The 16,933-nt window shown below is 48.9% G+C and overlaps 2 protein-coding genes across 2 annotated transcripts in view; one reads left to right on the top strand and one right to left on the bottom strand.

Moving 5' to 3' along the window:
* LOC311236464 (synaptic vesicle glycoprotein 2C-like) overlaps positions 1–941 on the top strand; it is a gene marked incomplete at both ends in the record, with an annotated part of 4,576 nt that extends 3,635 nt beyond the window's left edge. The window contains one exon of the mRNA XM_084324144.1: positions 758–941. Coding sequence (XP_084180270.1) covers positions 758–941 — 184 coding nt within the window. The remainder of the gene's footprint in view (positions 1–757) is intronic.
* A 9,089-nt stretch (positions 942–10,030) lies between these two features.
* On the bottom strand, positions 10,031–16,037 carry LOC311237341 (proteinase-activated receptor 3). Its single transcript, XM_084325163.1, has 2 exons — positions 15,780–16,037; positions 10,031–13,590 (listed from the first exon to the last, which is right to left on the bottom strand). Exons 1-2 carry the CDS (start codon positions 15,844–15,846, stop codon positions 12,500–12,502), a joined length of 1,158 nt encoding a protein of 385 aa, XP_084181289.1. The 5' UTR covers positions 15,847–16,037; the 3' UTR covers positions 10,031–12,499.
* Between the last annotated feature and the right edge of the window lie 896 nt (positions 16,038–16,933).

Here is a 16,933-nt window from a genome sequence, read left to right as displayed (position 1 = left end):
CGTGTAGTGTGTAGTGTGTAGCGTGTAGTGTGTAGTATTAATATGTACAGTGATACAGGTATACAGACAGTGTAACTAGTGAGAGTAGAGTAGGTAAGGGATATGTACAGATATAGATATACCGGTAGTATCTACTGATATGTAAAAGGATTATATGCAGGTATTTACAGACAGATGTGGACAGATGGGGGCGACAGAGGCTCAGGAGGCAGAGCAGTCGATGTGTCCCTCACTTCTCCCAATGAGCAGGTCGGCACCTTGTCGACGGTGTGAGTGAGTGAGTGAGTGAGTGAGTGAGTGAGTGAGTGAGTGAGTGAGTGAGTGAGTGAGTGAGTGAGTGAGTGAGTGAGTGAGTGAGTGAGTGAGTGAGTGAGTGAGTGAGTGAGTGAGTGAGTGAGTGAGTGAGTGTGTGAGTGAGTGAGTGAGTGAGTGTGTGAGTGAGTGAGTGAGTGTGTGAGTGAGTGAGTGAGTGAGTGAGAGACATATATATCTACCTTACTGGCCCTCTGCTCTGTGTCTTCCAGGGGCAACCCTCACCCCCACCCTCACCCCCACCCCACCCTCACCCCCACCCCCACCCCCACCCCCACCCTCACCCCCACTGACCCTCACCCTCACCCCCACCCTCACCCTCACCCCCACCCCCACCCTCACCCCCACTGACCCTCACCCTCACCCCCACCCTCACCCTCACCCTCACCCCCACTGACCCTCACCCTCACCCTCACCCCACTGACCCTCTGCCCGTGTCTTCCAGGGGGACGGGCTTCGGCTTCTGCAACGCCCTGTGTAAGCTGGCGGCCGTGCTGGGCAACCTGATCTTCGGCTCCCTGGTGGGCAGCTCCAAGGCTGTGCCCATCCTGCTGGCCTCCGCCGTGCTGGTGGGCGGCGGCCTGGTGGGGCTGCGGCTGCCGGACACACGCGCCAACGTGCTGATGTAACACGCGCACCCACCGCGCGCCCACCGCTCACCCACCACCCCACCCACCGCACCCACCGCGCGCCCAACGCTCACCCACCGCCCCACCCACCGCACCCACCGCGCGCCCAACGCTCACCCACCGCCCCACCCACCGCTCACCCACCGCGCGCCCAACGCTCACCCACCGCGCGCCCAACGCTCACCCACCGCTCACCCACCGCGCGCCCAACGCTCACCCACCGCTCACCCACCGCGCGCCCAACGCTCACCCACCGCTCACCCACCGCGCGCCCAACGCTCACCCACCGCTCACCCACCGCGCGCCCAACGCTCACCCACCGCTCACCCAACGCTCACCCACCGCTCACCCACCGCTCACCCACCGCCCCACCCACCGCCCCACCCACCGCCCCACCCACCGCCCCACCCACCGCGCGCACCGCTCACCTGGTGTTTACTCAGCCTTCTGCTGACCATTCTGATGTAACACACGCACCTACTGACCATTCTGATGTAACACACGCACCTACTGACCATTCTGATGTAACAGTCATGTAATCACTGACCATTCTGATGTAACAGTCATGTAATCACTGACCATTCTGATGTAACAGTCATGTAATCACTGACCATTCTGATGTAACAGTCATGTAATCACTGACCATTCTGATGTAACACAGTCATGTAATCACTGACCATTCTGATGTAACACAGTCATGTAATCACTGACCATTCTGATGTAACAGTCATGTAATCACTGACCATTCTGATGTAAGAATGGTCAGCGAGTCTGGCAGTTTGTTATTGTGAACAGCTGCTTATAGAAACACTAGATTCTAATCAAGCTGAGCATCATGTGTTCTTGCCTAATTCTTCACAAATGTATAAAAAAAAAAATCCATTCAATGGGATTGAAGACATGCTTAGATTATATGGGTATGGCCCGGTGAACGATATGTAGGCGTACCTGGCTTAAAGGAATAATTGCACCCGAAAATGAAAATTGAAAAGACAAGGGCGCTCCGGTAGCACACCACATCGCGAAGCGGTCGCCCCCGGGGGTTCGATTCCCCGACCCGGTGGCCATGTGCGCCGCATGTCTTCCCCTCTCCTCCTCCCGCTTCACCCGCTCTCCTCCAACGGCCCTGCGCGGCCCAAAGGTCCTGCGTTGACCAAAAAAAGCTGAAAATGCTATAAATAAAATCTTAAATTTTTATTTTTTGAAAAGACAAGAGAGCTGAACTGAGACTGAATAGAGCTGAGAAAGACTGAAGAATGCATTTTATTACTGTTGTTTACTCGTAATGTTGCTGCTTATTTGGTGACATGCTGCAGTCGTTACTTTCTGTTGTTGTTCTAAGAAGACGCAGCTGCTGAAATATGCTTCTGTTCAGTGTAATTTATTTGTCATTCCGTTCTTGATTACCTGTTTATAACATTATTTATTTATATATTTTGATTTATACAAGTATTTATGATTGTATGTTCTATCAGATGATAATGTTACTGTATCCTGATAAATGCTGCTGTTAATTAAGTGCCATACAACTATTTATTTTCCATTAGGTTTCTTTTGTTCATTTTGGATTTACAAGTGCAGAGACAGAGTTAAATAAAATGTTCATTCAAGTTCATACATGTTGTCTCATTTGTCAAATTAAACTGTTTTATTTTTAGATGCAAAATGCAAATAAGTAAAATATGGCATTATATATCAGAGGTGAGTAAGAAAATTAACAACTATTGATGGTTAAGAATGAGACTGCATAATGACATCACACAATAGTCTAATGATTATTAGACTCTAATCCTAATGAGATCCCTCTAAATATGACTTTGAAAACTGCCACAATTTCAGGAAGAAAATCGTATAAATAAATATTCCGCCGGCGTGCGGTTTTCGGGGGAAACCACTGACCATTCTGATGTAACACAGTCATGTAATCACTGACCATTCTGATGTAACAGTCATGTAATCACTGACCATTCTGATGTAACAGTCATGTAATCACTGACCATTCTGATGTAACACAGTCATGTAATCACTGACCATTCTGATGTAACAGTCATGTAATCACTGACCATTCTGATGTAACAGTCATGTAATCACTGACCATTCTGATGTAACACAGTCATGTAATCACTGACCATTCTGATGTAACAGTCATGTAATCACTGACCATTCTGATGTAACAGTCATGTAATCACTGACCATTCTGATGTAACACAGTCATGTAATCACTGACCATTCTGATGTAACAGTCATGTAATCACTGACCATTCTGATGTAACAGTCATGTAATCACTGACCATTCTGATGTAACACAGTCATGTAATCACTGACCATTCTGATGTAACAGTCATGTAATCACTGACCATTCTGATGTAACAGTCATGTAATCACTGACCATTCTGATGTAACACAGTCATGTAATCACTGACCATTCTGATGTAACAGTCATGTAATCACTGACCATTCTGATGTAACAGTCATGTAATCACTGACCATTCTGATGTAACACAGTCATGTAATCACTGACCATTCTGATGTAACACAGTCATGTAATCACTGACCATTCTGATGTAACAGTCATGTAATCACTGACCATTCTGATGTAACACAGTCATGTAATCACTGACCATTCTGATGTAACACAGTCATGTAATCACTGACCATTCTGATGTAACAGTCATGTAATCACTGACCATTCTGATGTAACACAGTCATGTAATCACTGACCATTCTGATGTAACACAGTCATGTAATCACTGACCATTCTGATGTAACAGTCATGTAATCACTGACCATTCTGATGCAACACAGTCATGTAATCACTGACCATTCTGATGTAACACAGTCATGTAACCACTGACCATTCTGATGTAACAGTCATGTAATCACTGACCATTCTGATGTAACAGTCATGTAATCACTGACCATTCTGATGTAACAGTCATGTAATCACTGACCATTCTGATGTAACAGTCATGTAATCACTGACCATTCTGATGTAACAGTCATGTAATCACTGACCATTCTGATGTAACAGTCATGTAACCACTGACCATTCTGATGTAACAGTCATGTAATCACTGACCATTCTGATGTAACAGTCATGTAACCACTGACCATTCTGATGCAACAGTCATGTAATCACTGACCATTCTGATGTAACAGTCATGTAATCACTGACCATTCTGATGTAACACAGTACTATACCTACTGGCCATTCTGACTCCACTCAATCAAATCAAATTTAACAACACACGTTAATGTCCCCATGGGGCCGGACACGTCTTCTTTAAACAAGTCAAGAAGAAACATCATATAGCTCGTAAACTACATCTATATTGATTCAAATATTGGAATGTATAATCCTGTGATTTATTGTGGATATTTACTGTTAATGCTTGTGTGTACCCCACGTGCCGTGACGTACCCCACGTGAAGGTAAGGAAAAACTCACTAAAACCTAGACACACAAGCATCATTTGAACTTCTGTATCGTTTGGTAAATAACGTCGACTTCGACCGACTCGGAATGCGCTGCTTTGTGGCGAAAACCCTCCAGTCTCCTGTTTTTTTGGGGGGGGGGGGGGGGGGGGGGGGGGCGTTGCTATTGTTATTGTTTTTTTGCATTGTTCGTTTTTCCTAATTCCAGAAAAGCCCACCGTTTTGGAGATACAAGGTTATTTTCCCTGACTGCAGCGAATACTGTGCGAGAATCACATTTATTCAAGAGTAGTCTGAGTAAACACCGGGGCTTTGACGTGCAGATCGGTGGTTATCGTTTGAAACAGACCATGTTCACTGAGAGCTCGTTTCTATTCAATGAAAACAAAGAAGAACGACCCCTGGCTCCCGGGGCTGAGAGTTCCTGATTTAATGAAGTGTTACAGTGATAACGGGTGAATTGGACGGTGCCACTCTGTGACAGTCTCTGCTGCCAACCCCCGCTCACGCAACACCACGGCACAGGTCCGTCAAGGCGCCACAGTACCTGCTTGTTAATTAAGTCATGCGTCTGCAGGAGTCGACGCTCAGGCCGAACGGACGACCTTTGAACCACATTTGATAGAGAGAAATAAAAAGCCATGTCCCTTTATTAAAGGTCGGCCTCCTCTATTGCTGCTCCTCTCTGCCATGTCTGAGCTGCAGGCCGCTCACGGCAGGTGACCTGGTCAAAGGGCACGGCAGGTGACCTGGTCAAAGGTCACGGCAGGTGACCTGGTCAAAGGTCACGGCAGGTGACCTCTGGGGGTGTAACTGTGTCATGTAGAGCTCCCCTGGTGGTGTAACTGTGTCATGTAGAGCTCCCCTGGTGGTGTAACTGTGTCATGTAGAGCTCCCCTGGTGGTGTAACTGTGTCATGTAGAGCTCCCCCTGGTGGTGTAACTGTGTCATGTCCCCCTGGTGGTGTAACTGTGTCATGTAGAGCTCCCCTGGTGGTGTAACTGTGTCATGTAGAGCTCCCCTGGTGGTGTAACTGTGTCATGTAGAGCTCCCCTGGTGGTGTAACTGTGTCATGTAGAGCTCCCCTGGTGGTGTAACTGTGCCATGTCCCCCTGGTGGTGTAACTGTGTCATGTAGAGCTCCCCTGGTGGTGTAACTGTGTCATGTAGAGCTCCCCTGGTGGTGTAACTGTGTCATGTAGAGCTCCCCTGGTGGTGTAACTGTGTCATGTAGAGCTCCCCCTGGTGGTGTAACTGTGTCATGTAGAGCTCCCCTGGTGGTGTAACTGTGTCATGTAGAGCTCCCCTGGTGGTGTAACTGTGTCATGTAGAGCTCCCCTGGTGGTGTAACTGTGTCATGTAGAGCTCCCCTGGTGGTGTAACTGTGTCATGTAGAGCTCCCCTGGTGGTGTAACTGTGCCATGTCCCCCTGGTGGTGTAACTGTGTCATGTAGAGCTCCCCTGGTGGTGTAACTGTGTCATGTAGAGCTCCCCTGGTGGTGTAACTGTGTCATGTAGAGCTCCCCTGGTGGTGTAACTGTGTCATGTAGAGCTCCCCCTGGTGGTGTAACTGTGTCATGTAGAGCTCCCCCTGGTGGTGTAACTGTGTCATGTAGAGCTCCCCCTGGTGGTGTAACTGTGTCATGTCCCCCTGGTGGTGTAACTGTGTCATGTAGAGCTCCCCTGGTGGTGTAACTGTGCCATGTAGAGCTCCCCTGGTGGTGTAACCGTGTCATGTAGAGCTCCCCTGGTGGTGTAACTGTGTCATGTAGAGCTCCCCTGGTGGTGTAACTGTGTCATGTAGAGCTCCCCCTGGTGGTGTAACTGTGTCATGTAGAGCTCCCCCTGGTGGTGTAACTGTGTCATGTCCCCCTGGTGGTGTAACTGTGTCATGTAGAGCTCCCCTGGTGGTGTAACTGTGCCATGTAGAGCTCCCCTGGTGGTGTAACCGTGTCATGTAGAGCTCCCCTGGTGGTGTAACTGTGTCATGTAGAGCTCCCCTGGTGGTGTAACTGTGTCATGTAGAGCTCCCCTGGTGGTGTAACTGTGTCATGTAGAGCTCCCCCTGGTGGTGTAACTGTGTCATGTAGAGCTCCCCTGGTGGTGTAACTGTGTCATGTAGAGCTCCCCTGGTGGTGTAACTGTGTCATGTAGAGCTCCCCTGGTGGTGTAACTGTGCCATGTAGAGCTCCCCCTGGTGGTGTAACTGTGCCATGTCCCCCTGGTGGTGTAACTGTGTCATGTAGAGCTCCCCTGGTGGTGTAACTGTGTCATGTAGAGCTCCCCTGGTGGTGTAACTGTGTCATGTAGAGCTCCCCTGGTGGTGTAACTGTGTCATGTAGAGGTCCCCTGGTGGTGTAACTGTGTCATGTAGAGCTCCCCTGGTGGTGTAACTGTGTCATGTAGAGCTCCCCTGGTGTAACTGTGTCATGTAGAGCTCCCCCTGGTGGTGTAACTGTGTCATGTAGAGCTCCCCTGGTGGTGTAACTGTGTCATGTAGAGCTCCCCTGGTGGTGTAACTGTGCCATGTAGAGCTCCCCTGGTGGTGTAACTGTGTCATGTAGAGCTCCCCCTGGTGGTGTAACTGTGCCATGTAGAGCTCCCCTGGTGGTGTAACTGTGTCATGTAGAGCTCCCCTGGTGGTGTAACTGTGTCATGTAGAGCTCCCCTGGTGGTGTAACTGTGTCATGTAGAGCTCCCCTGGTGGTGTAACTGTGTTATGTAGAGCTCCCCTAGTGGTGTAACTGTGCCATGTCCCCCTGGTGGTGTAACTGTGTCATGTAGAGCTCCCCTGGTGGTGTAACTGTGTCATGTAGAGCTCCCCTAGTGGTGTAACTGTGCCATGTCCCCCTGGTGGTGTAACTGTGTCATGTAGAGCTCCCCTGGTGGTGTAACTGTGTCATGTAGAGCGCCCCCTGGGGGTCTCCATACTGAATAAAGAGTTCTCTAATGTCTCTGCTGCTGTTCTTCATCGCCCTGGAATCATCTAGCCATACCGTACACACACCAGCAGGTGGCACTATTTTCCCACTGACTAATAGCGTGCAGCTACACCTAAATTCAAGTTTACTCAAGTTGTTTATTATTGTGAAATAGAGTTTACCCACTTTTTAAAGCTGATATAAATCTTCATGAATTAATTTCATAGTAGCCTATACATTATATTAAATATGATCAGATTTCCCTTACATAAAAGTATCATGCAGTAGTTTGATGGTCATTTCGGTTATTTAATTTTTTAAACGTACATTTGTATTAACATTTATAGACAAACAACACGTATACAATACCTACAATGACAATCAATAACAGTAGATTAACATGGGCCCCTTGAATTTGGCTGCGTTCAGCCTCCCAGACCCCCATGAGAGTGTTTGTCCAGTCGTTACAAAACGTGCAGCATTCTGGTGGGGGCTCTCCACTGTGTCCTTAACGTCCGTCACTTCCTGTTTACTCTGGTGGGGGCTCTCCACTGTGTCCTTAACGTCCGTCACTTCCTGTTTACTCTGGTGGGGGCTCTCCACTGTGAACCTTAACGTCCATCACTTCCTGTTTACTCTGGTGGGGGCTCTCCACTGTGTCCTTAACGTCCATCACTTCCTGTTTACTCTGGCCCTGCTACACGCACACTTCCTGTTCACTCTGTCCCTGCTACATGCACACTTCCTGTTTACTCTGGCCCTGCTACATGCACACTTCCTGTTCACTCTGGCCCTGCTACATGCACACTTCCTGTTTACTCTGGCCCTACTTCATGCACACTTCCTGTTTACTCTGGCCCTGCTACACGCACACTTCCTGTTCACTCTGGCCCTGCTACATGCACACTTCCTGTTTACTCTGGCCCTGCTACATGCACACTTCCTGTTCACTCTGGCCCTGCTACATGCACACTTCCTGTTTACTCTGGCCCTGCTACATGCATACTTCCTGTTTACTCTGGCCCTGCTACATGCACACTTCCTGTTTACTCTGGCCCTGCTACATGCACACTTCCTGTTTACTCTGGCCCTGCTACATGCACACTTCCTGTTCACTCTGGCCCTGCTACATGCACACTTCCTGTTTACTCTGGCCCTGCTACATGCACACTTCCTGTTTACTCTGTCCCTGCTACATGCACACTTCCTGTTTACTCTGGCCCTGCTACATGCATACTTCCTGTTTACTCTGGCCCTGCTACATGCACACTTCCTGTTCACTCTGGCCCTGCTACATGCACACTTCCTGTTCACTCTGGCCCTGCTACATGCACACTTCCTGTTTACTCTGGCCCTGCTACATGCACACTTCCTGTTTACTCTGGCCCTGCTACATGCACACTTCCTGTTCACTCTGGCCCTGCTACATGCACACTTCCTGTTTACTCTGGCCCTGCTACATGCATACTTCCTGTTTACTCTGGCCCTGCTACATGCACACTTCCTGTTTACTCTGGCCCTGCTACATGCACACTTCCTGTTTACTCTGGCCCTGCTACATGCACACTTCCTGTTCACTCTGGCCCTGCTACATGCACACTTCCTGTTCACTCTGGCCCTGCTACATGCACACTTCCTGTTTACTCTGGCCCTGCTACATGCACACTTCCTGTTTACTCTGGCCCTGCTACATGCACACTTCCTGTTCACTCTGGCCCTGCTACACGCACACTTCCTGTTTACTCTGGCCCTGCTACACGCACACTTCCTGTTTACTCTGGCCCTGCTTCATGCACACTTCCTGTTTACTCTGGCCCTGCTACACGCAGGGAGAACTGCTTTCATTGGACTATGCTGCCCCCTGGTGGACATTTACTCTCTACTGCCGAGCGCTGTGTGGTGGTTTTGCAGCGTGTTGTTTTGCAGCGTGAGGGAAGAAAGGACAAGTCGCCCCTTACTTACTACAACTCAACAGTCAAAGCACGAACCACCAACCATTCCACGTCCCCTAAGAGAGCAGCTAGGCAACAACACCAACAACAACACTGTCTTTCTGAGGCGCTGGGGACACAGTGGAGCCTCTCTGGCACGGAGACCTTTTTATTACCACATTTATTACACTATTCACAGCATTAACAACTTACTGCCAACAGGAGATGTTCCTTTAGACATGCCAACAGAGGATCTTCTCTGTGTACTGTATCCAAACTATGCTTATCTGATTATGAGTGTGTCTGTAAATATATGAATGGCACTCCACCCTTAATAGCCTATGGTACTATAAATGACATTTTCAATTGTGTGTGTGTGTGTGTGTGTGTGTGTGTGTGTCTGTGTGCGTGTGCGTGTGTGTGTGTGTGAGAGAGATAGCAACATCCTGTCTGAGACTTGACAGATAGCATCACCACAGAGAGAGGGTGGAGTGCAGTTTGGGTATTAGCTTAAAGATCCCCTCTGCATGTATTCTAAACCCTTAAAAATGCCCTATTAAGTTACAATTTATATGTTTCCAAATTGTTCAATAAACAACTGAAAATGTCTTCGCAGAATCTCTACACCTTTACTCTCATTGTGACGCAAGGCTCTATTAATATGCAAATTGGCAACAAGCTCCCATTGATATTTACCAGGAATTCCAAGTCTGCAGTTTATGTTCCTTCAAGACATTTCAATACTGTTGGAGAAAAGTCAAGACGGAGCCGGGACCTTCATGATACGTGACTTTATTCAACGGAGATACAAATAGGTCTGACGCTGCGCAGAGTCAGAGTAAGCGTCTGGGGCTTATGCAATATTCACAGATATCTATAATGTCAGAGAGTGTGGTACGATGTGACATCCCTCATCGTGAGACAGGGGTCAAGGGTCAGAGCAACACTGTCAGGAACACAGCGACAGCGTTGGCACTCTCCCTTGTCATTGACCAGAAATCAATGATTGAGTGATTAAGCAATCTTTGTTTAGCCAGTCTGAATAATGACTTTGTCTGAATAGCGACTTTATGTTGAATCACACAGATAATACATATTTCATTGTTATAAGAACATTTTCCACAACAATACCTACTCAGATGTCTGTGTAGCTGAAGCTAAAGGTGTCGCAGTTACCACCGTTTATAAGCCACTCTGTTGACAAGTTCTTCACAAATAACCATCATCAGTAGACGGGATCTTTAAAGACAACTCAAACATGACATTTCCAGAAACTGCTTCAAACAGATTCAACGTGAAAGTGAAAGTAAACTTGACACCGCTGTACATTGTGAAACTGTGGAGTCAGGTTCAGGTCCTGACTTGCTCTGCAGACGTTGCTGTTTGGACTGAGACTGTGGGATAGGAGACTGTGTTCATTACCACACAGACAAGAGAGGTGACGTCTCATAATCACTTCTGGAATGCGACCAGTGACGAAGAAGAAATTATACAGCTTTTAACTACTAAAGAGTTTGTTATTGAAGAAAACACAGCGCATACATTCAGTCGATCCTATTTGAAGGTTAAGCTTTGATCAACAAAGCTTTTATTTGTTTTTAACACAAACAATTCAACTATCTCTCAGACACAAGACCTATACAGATATACATCTATCCTTGGTCTACGCAACTTTGCCAATAACACCACCCATGTTGGCCATATTGGATTTTCTGAAAATCACATTTCCCCTCGTCCTCTGATGCCGTTTATCCAAACTGTACGACCATAACTAGTAAGTAAGTAAAGTAAGTAAAACGCTCCTTTTATAGCGTCCTTCTCAGCGCGAGTGCACAGAGTGCTTCACAGCATTTTAAAAACATCAGTGAAAATACAAGAATGTGAAGAGAAGAAAAAACATTAAAATGAGCTAAAACAACAGAAGTAGACAAAACAAAAAAAGACAAGAACAGAGAGAAAACGACTATGAATGTTTAAAAGCCTGCCTGGACAAGTAGGTTCTGAAACTCGTGACCTGCCCCCTTGACACTGTTCCCACTGCTCTCCTGAAACAGGTTTTTCACACAACCGGTCCCAGCGTCCGTCATGAACAGCTCCCTGGCAACTGGTTCTGTTCTGTTCTGCTTTAAACAGGCAGTAGTCCAGTGGTTCTGTTCTGTTCTGCTTTAAACAGGCAGTAGTCCAGTGGTTCTGTTCTGTTCCATCCTGCTTTAAACAGGCAGTAGTCCAGTGGTTCTGTTCTGTTCCATCCTGCTTTAAACAGGCAGTAGTCCAGTGGTTCTGTTCTGTTCTGTTCTGCTTTAAACAGGCAGTAGTCCAGTGGTTCTGTTCTGTTCCATCCTAGTCCAGCCCCAATTGAAAAAACAAACCTTGAGTCCACCCAGCACAATAATTACAGGCCCATTTCCAAACTTCCTTTTCTGTAAAAAAAAATACTTGAAAAGTTTGTTCTGTATGGGCGGCTAAGTGGCACAGTGGGCAAGGCACTCGTCACCAACGCAGGAGATGCTGGGTTCGAGCCCAGCTCTCGGCGTTGCTACCAGCTTGGCTGGTTGTTGATACTAATACAATTGGCAGTGTTAGGGGGTGGGAAAGCCGGTGGGTGGGGATCGGACGTTGTGGACAGCGACTCCTACAGGTCGGTTGGTGCGCCTGCGCAGCAGAATCAGGAAGCAACGGGGGCAGCGTGAGCCTCCCACGCGTTACTCCTCGCCGCTGAGAGATCGCGCTGTGCAGGTGAAAAGATGCGACGGCTGCCTCCTCGAGTACCGGAGGGGACACGTGATGCAAGGCTTGGTCCACATTGCAGCCGGCCAGTGGGAGGCACGGCCTAACAGCGCTCGAGACAGGGGAGGGTAGAATTGGATAATACGAAATTGGGGACGGGAGAAAAATAGAAAATGGGGAGAAAAAGTAGATAAAAAAAATAAAATACTCGAAAAGGTTGTTCTGTGCCAATTGTCTCCCTACCTGCACCAGAACAGCATCCTGGAGACATGTCAGTCAGGGTTCAGGACTGGCCATAGCACAGAATCAGCCGTCAACCGTGACTGCTCTGTTTTGATGCTGCTTGACCTCAGTGCAGCTTTCGACCCTAACCCCCTGTTGATCACAACATTTTACTAGATCGTCTCCAACACGAGAGGACACTAGAGGACACGAGAGGAGACTAGAGGAGACTAGAGGAGACTAGAGGAGACGAGAGGAGACGAGAGGAGACTAGAGGAGACTAGAGGAGACTAGAGGAGACGAGAGGAGACGAGAGGCGGATGCTAGGTGGATAAGCTCAGGTTCTTGCCCTTGACACTCATGAAGTAAGGTTTGGAGCCTGCAGACCTGGACATGAGGAGGAAGAGGAAGGGGTCCAGGCAGGAGTGGAGGCAGCTCAGACACACAGCCACGTTGAAGTAGATATAGAAGCTCTCTCTTCCGTCCACAAACAGATGCACGTAATGCAGGAGGTGGAGGAGTCCAGCGGGGAGGAAGCACAGCAGGAAGATGAGGAACACCAGAGTGCTGGCCTTGATGTACATGGCCCAGTCGTGGTGGGACTGGTTGAGCTCGTAGATGATGCGGGCGTAACACACGGTCGTGACCACCAGGGGCAGCAGCAGGCCCAGAAGGCTCAGGCCCAGGTTGTAGTAGAGCAGGGGAGCGTGGGAGCTGTAGTCCAGCGGCAGCACGTCGTGGCAGGTGGTGACGCCCAGCCGCTGGAGCCGGTAGGTCTGCTGGACCAGGAGCTCGGGCACCACGGCGGCGGCGAACACCCCCCAGACGGCCAGGCTCACCCAGGCGGTGCACGCCCTCTTCGGGAGCCCCTTGTAGAGGAACGGGTGCACCACGCCCAGGTAGCGCTTGGCACTGATGCAGGCCAGCGTTTGGGCGGAGCAGTAGAGGTTGCCATAGAAACAAGCAGTGACCACCCGGCAGGCGGTCTCCCCGAGCGCCCAGTCGTTGCCACGGAGATGGTACTGGGCCTTGAAGACGAGGGAGAGCAGGAGGAGGAGGTCTGACAGAGCCAAGCTGCAGTAGAGGATGGCAGAGGACACCTTCCTCACCTTGGTGGCCAGTGCGCACAAGATGGCAACGTTGGCTGGGATTCCCACAGCGATAATCAATATATAGATACCAGGGATGAGCCGTGTGCTCAGAGGACCGCGGAGGTACCCTGCTGTGCTGTTGCTTAGCAACTGTAGAGCTGGAGGGGCATGAGGGCCGGGCAGAGATACATAGGGTGCTTCTTGTGTCCCGTTTAGGACGGAGCGGGACTGGGCCTGAAGGACGTGTGGTTCCCCTCTGAAGGACCTGGGTCCAGGGAAGGCCACCTCAGAGACGTTCCTCCGGCCGTGCTTTCGCCCGTTCCCTGGTGGAGACAGAAGACAGGAGGTTGTACTGCAGGCCATGAAGAACACTGGATAACTATCAACAACATAATGTAATGATGTGATAAGAGACAGTATTAACATAATGATATGATAAGAGACACTGCTCCGATCTGGTCTGGGTGTGTTTAAAGTACTGCTCCCACCTGGTCTGGTCTGGTCTGGGTGTGTTTAAAGTACTGCTCCCACCTGGTCTGGGTGTGTTTAAAGTACTGCTCCCACCTGGTCTGGGTGTGTTTAAAGTACTGCTCCCACCTGGTCTGGGTGTGTTTAAAGTACTGCTCCGACCTGGTCTGGGTGTGTTTAAAGTACTGCTCTGACCTGGTCTGGTCTGGGTGTGTTTAAAGTACTGCTCCCACCTGGTCTGGTCTGGTCTGGGTGTGTTTAAAGTACTGCTCCCACCTGGTCTGGGTGTGTTTAAAGTACTGCTCCCACCTGGTCTGGTCTGGGTGTGTTTAAAGTACTGCTCCGACCTGGTCTGGTCTGGGTGTGTTTAAAGTACTGCTCCGACCTGGTCTGGTCTGGGTGTGTTTAAAGTACTGCTCCGACCTGGTCTGGTCTGGGTGTGTTTAAAGTACTGCTCTGACCTGGTCTGGTCTGGGTGTGTTTAAAGTACTGCTCTGACCTGGTCTGGTCTGGGTGTGTTTAAAGTACTGCTCCGACCTGGTCTGGTCTGGGTGTGTTTAAAGTACTGCTCCCACCTGGTCTGGTCTGGGTGTGTTTAAAGTACTGCTCCCACCTGGTCTGGTCTGGGTGTGTTTAAAGTACTGCTCCGACCTGGTCTGGTCTGGGTGTGTTTAAAGTACTGCTCCCACCTGGTCTGGTCTGGGTGTGTTTAAAGTACTGCTCTGGTCTGGTCTGGGTGTGTTTAAAGTACTGCTCAGACCTGGTCTGGTCTGGGTGTGTTTAAAGTACTGCTCCCACCTGGTCTGGTCTGGGTGTGTTTAAAGTACTGCTCCCACCTGGTCTGGTCTGGGTGTGTTTAAAGTACTGCTCCCACCTGGTCTGGTCTGGGTGTGTTTAAAGTACTGCTCAGACCTGGTCTGGTCTGGGTGTGTTTAAAGTACTGCTCCCACCTGGTCTGGTCTGGGTGTGTTTAAAGTACTGCTCCCACCTGGTCTGGTCTGGGTGTGTTTAAAGTACTGCTCTGACCTGGTCTGGTCTGGGTGTGTTTAAAGTACTGCTCTGACCTGGTCTGGTCTGGGTGTGTTTAAAGTACTGCTCAGACCTGGTCTGGGTGTGTTTAAAGTACTGCTCCGACCTGGTCTGGTCTGGGTGTGTTTAAAGTACTGCTCCCACCTGGTCTGGTCTGGGTGTGTTTAACCCTTTCACTGCCACACGACAGCCGGTTAACTTTCACTGTGACAATACAGAAGGTTAGCCCTTTACTATCACACAACCGACGGCGATGCTCCATCATTAGCATCACGGAGCTAATGATGGAGCATCGCCATCGGTTGTGTGATAGTAAAGGGCTAACCTTCTGTCGTGTGGCAGTGAAAGGTTTAAAGTACTGCTCCGATTGTTGTTTGTTAGTGTTAGCAATGTTAGCATGCTGATGCTAATGCTAATAACTGTGAGGAGAGCGGTAAGTATCGTTGTACGTTTGTCCGTCTGTGTGTCTGCTGTGCTGCCTGGTGGACATTTGCACTCTACTGGGCGTACCTTTCTAATTCCTAATGGTTTGTAGCACATTCATCTACATGTTTTCACTGAACGTCCTGTATGATCCCTGATGCTGATGACTTGTGACAAATATTGATGAATATCTTTTATATATATATATTATTTGTTTATTATACATTTTTCTTATGTCTGCAACCCTACTAATTGTGCTGTTGGCTGTCTTGGCAGGACGCTCTTGTTAAAGAGATTTTTTATGTCAAAGAGACCTTTCCTGGTTAAATAAAGGTTAAATAAAAATAAACGATAAATTATCCAATTTGAATAACCCCAGAAATCCACTGTTTAAATGTATTTTTCAATCATAACGGAATTATAACGGCTAACCAAGTGACAGTAATCTGACTGACGTAGTTTTGAAACATCAAAATCATAGTTGGTTAGTCGATCTCATCATTAAACACAGTATACCACAAAAAGATAAAAAAAACGATTAAGCTAAAATCATAAATAGATTTCTCTCATCTGCTTTATGGGAATAACTCACCTTTTGCATCGACGGTCACGTCCAGAACGACAGAGGAGAGGAGCAACAGCAGAACAACTTTCCCCATAACTTCTGATCCTTCTGTGTAAAGTGTCCGTTCTCTGTCAGGTGAGGTCACAGACACTGCACACGCTCCCTGGACACGCAACACGCTCCCTGGACACGCAACACGCTCCCTGGACACTGAACACGCTCCCTGGACACTGAACACGCTCCCACACTGAACACGCTCCCTGAACACGCTCCCTGGACACTGAACACGCTCCCTGGAGACACTGAACACGCTCCCTGCACGGTGATCCACACTGGAGCTCGAGCAGACCCCTCCCCTCGTAGGGTCAGAGCCGCGCCTCACATACCGCGCGCTGCTCGAGGCAGAGAGAGAGAGAGAGAGAGAGAGAGAGGCAATAAAAAAGAAAGGCTTGATACGACATCGGCAGCAGATCCAGAGGGCGTCATTCTCCTGCTCTAACATGTAGACTGAACTGGTGACCTTTCACCCACAGCACGCAGGCTACCTTCTGTCATGAAGCAGTGCGCCCCTCTGTGGTGGTATATGGGACACACAGCTGACGGGACCCTCTGTGGTGGTATATGGGGGACACAGCTGACAGGACCCCCTGTGGTGGTATATGGGACACACAGCTGACAGGACCCTCTGTGGTGGTATATGGGACACACAGCTGACGGTGCGCCCCCCTGTGGTGGTATATGGGACACACAGCTGACGGGACCCTCTGTGGTGGTATATGGGACACACAGCTGATGGGACCCTCTGTGGTGGTATATGGGACACACAGCTGACGGTGCGCCCCCCTGTGGTGGTATATGGGACACACAGCTGACGGGACCCTCTGTGGTGGTATATGGGGGACACAGCTGACGGTGCGCCCCCCTGTGGTGGTATATGGGACACACAGCTGACGGTGCGCCCCCCTGTGGTGGTATATTTACATTTTACATTTAGTCATTTAGCTGACGCTTTTATCCAAAGCGACTTACAAGTTCTGTACGACAAGCCATCAGGAAGGGCACAACTCTATCAGCTGAGCAACAATGTTCATCAAGTGTTGAGTGCTACAGTGTAGGTTAGTTTATTAGGACAAGTGCATGACAGTATGGTTAGTTAGGGTTAGATTTTTTTATTGTTTTTT

This window comes from Notolepis coatsorum, assembly GCF_963971535.1.
Source record: "Notolepis coatsorum genome assembly, chromosome: 11".
In the NCBI taxonomy this organism is placed as follows: Eukaryota; Metazoa; Chordata; class Actinopteri; order Aulopiformes; family Paralepididae; genus Notolepis; species Notolepis coatsorum.
The sequence above is the reverse complement of the archived record's forward strand: the minus strand, read 5'-3'. Positions and strand labels throughout refer to the sequence as shown.